Source organism: Galeopterus variegatus, unplaced genomic scaffold, assembly GCF_000696425.1.
Source record: "Galeopterus variegatus unplaced genomic scaffold, G_variegatus-3.0.2 Scaffold1354, whole genome shotgun sequence".
NCBI classification, from domain to species: Eukaryota; Metazoa; Chordata; class Mammalia; order Dermoptera; family Cynocephalidae; genus Galeopterus; species Galeopterus variegatus.
The window spans coordinates 333,607-339,834 of record NW_007727465.1 but is presented as its reverse complement, the minus strand read 5'-3'; the positions used below and the strand labels follow the sequence as shown (position 1 = coordinate 339,834).

Genomic DNA, 6,228 nt, shown 5'->3' with positions numbered 1-6,228 from the left:
AATGGAAAAAATGCCCTAAAGGCATTTGAGAAGTCTGGAAGGGTGCCCCACCCATCACTGACCCTGAGGCCTAGAAGGACTGAGTTATCCTGGAGAACAGACCTGGGGTGCAGCTGCCCTTGGGAACCTGCTCCCTGCATCCCAGCTGCTCTGGCTGGAGTGGCCCCAAGTATAGTTCATGCAGCAGCCCTGGTGAGTAGAGGCCTGAAACCTTGGTGGTGCCCATGTTGTGTTAAGTCTGCAGGCCAGCAGGACGTGAGAGCAATGGAGGCATGGGAGCCTCCACCCAGATTCCAGAGGATGTATGGAAAAGCCTGGGGTCCCAGGCAGAGACCTGCCACAGGAGCAGAGCCACTGCAGAGGACATCTAGTAGAGCAATGCTGAGCAGGAATGTGGGGTCAGAGCCCCCGCAGGGAGCCCCTACCAGGGAAATGTCTAGTAGAGCCAATGCAGTGGGGCTGCTGCCAGGACCCCAGAACTGCAGGGCCACTGGTAACATGCAATGCAGGCCTGGAAAAGCCACAGGCACCAGTGTGGCCAACTGGGCTATGCCTGGCAGAGCTGTGGGAACAAGGCTGCCTGATGCTTTGGGGGCCCAGATGCCCAATTATGCCCAGGATGCAGGACTTGGAGTCAAAGAACATTGTTTTGGAGCTTTAAGACATATTGCCTGCCCTGCTTTGTTTTGGACTTGTTTGCGACCTGTTTTTCCTTTCTTTTGGCCTATTCCTCCCTTTTGGAATGGGAATATATACCCAATGTCTGTTCCACCATTGTATCTTGGCAGTAGATAAGTTTGGTTTTGTTTTTCAGGTTCACAGCTGGAAGGACTTTTGCTTTTGGTATCAGATGAGACTTTAGACCTTGGACTTTTAAGTTGGTGCTGGAGCAAGCTAAGACTTTTGGGACTGTTGGGATAGAATGATTGTATTTTATATGTGAGAGTGACATGAGTTTTGGGGGCCAGGGGTGGAATGATGGAGTTTGGATGTGTTGTCCCCTCCAAAACTCATGTGGAATTTTGATCGCCAATGTGGCAGTGTTGGAATGCAATTGAGTCATGGGGGCGGATCCCTCATGAATGGATTAATGCTCTCCCTGGGGGAGGAGGGATAAATGAGTGAGTTCTCGCTCTGTCAGTTCCCGTGAGAGCTTGTTGTTTATAGGACCCTGGCACCTCCTCTGTCTGTCTTGTTTCTTCTTGCCATGTGATCTGCTTGTACCCACCGGCTGCCTGCCACTTTCCACCATGAGTAGAAGCAGCCTGAGGCCCGCACCAGATGCAGCTGTCCTAGAATTGTAAACCAAATAAACCTCTCTTCTTTATAAATTACCCAATCTCAGGTAATTCTTTTCTAACAACACAAAATGGACTAATACATAGATTCTGTCCTCTTCTCTTCCTCTCTCATGGACCAGTGCCACAGTCCTCTCGCTCGTGTCCCCATCTTCAGTGTCATCCTTCTGGTCCACATCTTAGGGAGCAAACAGAGCTCTCTTTCCAAAGCTCAGATCTGCTTAGGTTACCCTCACCCTTGTTTCTAACTCTTTCGTATTTCTCTAAGATCCATATTATTATGCCCAAACCTTAGCCTGGCCTTCAAGACCCCACCTTTCTGACTCTGCCATCTTCTTTCCCCACCGACTTGAGCACTCCCAAGGTAAAAGCTGCTGTAGGTGCTCAGTAGATGCTGAACTGAGCTGGCTTTCTCATTTAACCCCTCCACGGCCCTGTCAGGTGGCAGCCTTAGTGCATGGCTATTTGAGTGCTGTCCTGGAGGACTTGAGCACTCCCAAGGTAAAAGCTGCTGTAGGTGCTCAGTAGATGCTGAACTGAGCTGGCTTTCTCATTTATCCCCTCCACGGCCCTGTCAGGTGGCAGCCTTAGTGCATGGCTATTTGAGTGCTGTCCTGGAGGGTTTAGTTGACTCCTAAGTGGCAGAGTTGGGGCTTAACCTTAGGACTTCTGATTGTAAGGGCAGCGTAGGTTGAATAAAGGCCCCACAAGGTCTGCAGTCAGGAGATTTTTCCAGGTTCCAGCTGGTGGCCTTTGCCGAGTTCTCTGTAAACTTTAATGTGTTCTTTTTCAAATGGAGATATAAAGTTCTACTGTAGGGGGTCATTAGACAATGTCTGCAAAGTGCACATAAAGAGTTTCCAGCACATAAACCAACAACCAACTTAGCCATGAACATTAGCAGGATCCCCTCCCAGTGTCCCCTCATCCTGTGCACAAGTGACTAGGGATGTTACCTGTCGGTGGCTCCCTGCTGTGCCATGACTTCTGTCTCACTCCACACCTGGAGCTTCAGGGGTTTCTCTTCCTGCTGGCTGGGTTCTTGGCGTTGGCTCCTGGACAGCTGAGAACTGTTGTTCCTTAGAGAACTTTTGTGGGAGTTGTAGCTGGCGAGCCTGCAGCAGAAGAGCTGCTGGTATGCAGTGCGGAAGTCTCTGTTCAGGGCAGCATACAGGATGGGGTTCAGGGCTGAGTTGGCATAGCCCAGCCACAGAACGATGGCTTCGAACACCTCATTGACTGCATCATCCCCTTTCAGCCCGCGGTACACAAATGTGGTGAAGTAGGGAAACCAGCAAATGATAAAGGCCCCCATCACAGCGGCCAGTGTCACTGTAGCTTTGTGGTCCCTGATGGTGGTTGCATGCCAGGAGCCCATGTGATTGATCCTCTTGGCCTGATCCCGGGCGATCTTGAAGATGCGGTAGTAGGTGATGCACATGATCAGCAGAGGCAGGTAGAAGGTGACCAGTCCATCCACCAACCCGTATACTTCATTGACCTGGACTTTGCATTTGGGGGTGTTGTGATTGTCCTTGCTGGTCTCATTCCTGCTGTTCCACCCCAGGTGGATAGACAGAAAAGACAGGGTGATGGAGATGGCCCAAATGAAGACCAGACAGATGGCAACCCGAACTGGGGTGACCAGCACAGGGTACCGCAGCGGGTCGGTGACGGCGCAGTACCGGACAAGGCTGATCGTGAAGAGGTTGAGGATGGAGGCTGTGGACAGCATCACATCCATGCTGGTGTAGATATTGCATAAGACCTTGCCAAAGTCCCACTTGCAGGACAGCTGGTAGATGGCAGAGAAGGGCAGCACCAGGAGGCCGAGGAGCAGGTCGGTGACAGCCAAGGACATGATGAAGCAATTGGTCAGACTGCGGAGCTGGTGGTTGAAGCCCACGGCCAGGCAGACCACCACGTTCCCGGCGATGGTGATGAGGATGAGGACTGTGAGGACCACGCCGATGGTGACTCTGAATGCGGGGGAGTCCAGGCAAAAGGAAGGGGTCGTGCCATTGGGCGCCATTCTGGGGCCCTACAGCTCCTTCCCCTGACCACGGCCCCTGGCTGTTTCTCTTCCAGCTCCCTGATGTGTCAATGATGCCAACCACAGGGCTCCAGCCTCCCAAGAGAGCCAAAAGAAAATGTCCACAGTTGAGGAGGCTTCAGTGATGGAACCAATGCTATTTTTCTAGAAATAAATAAAACAGTCTTCTATAAGGTGTTGGGCATGAGTATGAATGAAGAAAGGGTAAAGGCAAGGCCTTGAAGCCAGATGTGTGGTTCAAACTCCAGTCCTCAGCTGGTCCCCTGAAAAGCCAGCTTCCTCTCAGGACTGGAGTAGGTCTCCACCCTCCAGGTTTTGCATAGAGACTGAGGCACTGGGGCATGTGTCTGGAGGTGACTTTGGCTTGATGCTAGAGGGATCACGTGTAGACACAGCTGTGTACTTCTCCATAGCTTCCACCTGCTCCCTTCCACATGATGAGGTCAAGGACTGGAGCTCGCCTTCTCTGGGGTCACTAGGGAGCAGGAGCTGAAAATGCAAAGGTTGAATGCTGAGCACATTGAAACCAGCTTGAGAGCAAGACCCCTTCAAGATGAGTCCCTCTAGACCTTGACCTTGACCTTGATCTCCTGGCAAGACACCAGGAGGGATGGGGTCATTCTGGGTACTTCTCCTTAGGAGGGACTGAGGCCATCAGGATGCACAGTGGGGAAGAGGAAGGGAGGCAGTGCAAGGGGCAGAAACACCACGTTTCATGAGGAACACTTTGAAGAGCTAGGAACATCTATGCTCAAAAAAGAAAGATCTAGACACGGACTCTAAAGTCCGTGAGAGTGAGGACTGCATCTGTTTGTTCTCTGGCTCCTGGTGTCTGGCCCCAGAGGTAGGCATTAAGAATCTGATGGGTAAATGATAAAATGAATGAATGAATAAACAAATGTAATAATTCTACTTTTATGAAGCACCGAGAATAGTATCTGGTGCTATTGTTTTACAAAATGTCATCATACTTTAAACCAGGGGCTGACAAACTTTTGCAGAAAAGTGCCAGGTGGTATATGTTTTCTGCTTTGCAGCCACATAGTCTCTGTTGCCATGACTCAACTCTGCCTCTGCAGTGCGAAAGCAGTTACATCAGATGATGCACAAACGAACGAGCGTGGCTGTGCCCCAACAACGCTGGAGTGATGGACACTGAAATTTGAATTTCATACGATTTTCATGTGTTGCAAAATCTTCTCCTTTTGAATTTTCCCCAACAATTAAAAAAGGTAAAACTCATTCTTAGCTCATGGGCCATACAAAAGCAGGTAGAGGGCCAGACTTAGCCTGTGGTTTGTTAATTCCATCCCTAATCTAAAGACATCTCTAAATCTGACTGCTCTTATTAGCAGCACATGTGGTCCCACATCCAGGTCAGCTGGTACAGAACGCACTCAGTCCTACCAATGGTTGCATAACAGTCCATGAGACGGCTGGACACGGTTTATTCTATTATCCCCATATCATCCTTTTACGTGCTTTTGGGTGGTTTCTCCCTCCCATCCTTCTTTCCTCCCTTCCTCCATACCCCACTGAAAACACCACTTCAATAAAACAGTTGCACACAAAATGCATCTTGGTTAAGTAAGAGACCCTTGTCACCAGATAATCTCTGAGACTCTCCCCTGGAGTGATATTCTATGATTCCAAATGATGAAGAGCAAACCAGGCCCAGCTCGATTCCTGGTTGCTTTCACACAAGCTCATCCTGATTTTTCAGACAGGAGCCAGCAGGCAATCTGCTAAGGTCTGAGAGTGCACAGAAATCAAGTTGACAGTGGAACCCCTCTCAGAAGCAAACTAATCTCCTTGGGACATAAATTAAGCTTCTTCCAGGCTCTTGCTTGGAGTGGTTTTGCAACCTGAATACAGAAAGCATCATTTAATCATATTGACAGTGTTTGAGCAGAGATCAGGGCTCCTGATGCCTTTCTGCCACTCTAGCTGCCTTAGCCACCAGCCTTGTGAGCTGGGCCTCCAGGTATTATTTTTAGAAGATCGTTCCATTACACGAATAGCCCAAACAGTATAGGTCTTACCATCACACTTAACTTTGGAGTTATTGTTGTTTTAAGAATCCTTATTTGTGATCAAAATTTTTTCTGAGTTTCCTTAACAGTCAGGTATAGGCATTGGGCTGACACTTCAGTTAATGTATGGAGAGGTGTTCAGATCTGAGTGAACCAGCCTCTCAAACAGAAAATTTTCCCTCCCTCTTCTTCCCCTTCCTCCGTCCCTCCCTCCCTTCCTTCCCTTCCCTTCCTCTGTTCTGTTCAACCAATATTTCTTTGCAAACTCACAAGGTACCAAATGCTGTTCCAGGTGCTGGGGACGATGACGCACAAAAAGCTGTGGTTTCTTTCTTCATGGAGAGCTCTGTTGTACTTCTAGCCCAGCTCCCGTAAGCTTCTGGTAACCTTTTGTGAAGGCAGGGGCTCTTGCAGGGGGCCCATTCTATCCTTTCCCGTCCCCTGTGGGTAACATGATCACCCTAGGGGGCCATGTCACCACCTTACGGACCTATCTTCAATGCCTCCTCTTTGCCTACAAGAAAGAGTCAACATCATTGTTGTCACCATCACAGCTAACAGAAAACACTCGTTTGAACTTTCCTTTCAAACTGTCAAAGCTATGACATGCTCATTACAGTAAACCATGTATCCCAAAGGCATACAGGAAGGGCCACCTGTCTGGGCCATCACATACCCAGGCCCTCATGCATGGGTGGTGACTATTGCTGACTGTTTGGTGTGATGGGGCCTCCCATACTTTCTCTGTGTCTCTACGTGTACACAGATACATGCCACACAGGACACTGTTCCATACCCACCCTACACGGTACTCAGCAACGTTCTTTCCTTAGTACTTTTTAAA

At 49.4% G+C, this 6,228-nt stretch overlaps 1 protein-coding gene across 3 annotated transcripts in view; it reads right to left on the bottom strand.

The window, feature by feature from the left end:
- The window catches only part of HRH2 (histamine receptor H2), a 34,173-nt gene extending 28,286 nt beyond the window's left edge, over nucleotides 1-5,887 (bottom strand). For 2 of the 3 annotated variants that reach the window (XR_550761.1, XM_008576452.1), the window contains exons 1-2: nucleotides 5,655-5,887; nucleotides 2,255-3,840 (exon numbers count right to left, since the gene is read on the bottom strand). Coding sequence is in view for 2 of the 3 variants with exons in the window: in XM_008576452.1 (XP_008574674.1) it covers nucleotides 2,255-3,330 (1,076 nt within the window). In the remaining variant the exon portion in view is untranslated. Of the gene's footprint in view, nucleotides 1-2,250; nucleotides 3,841-5,654 lie in introns of those variants that run through there. The other variant, XM_008576453.1, reaches the window with a different exon arrangement.
- Between the last annotated feature and the right edge of the window lie 341 nt (nucleotides 5,888-6,228).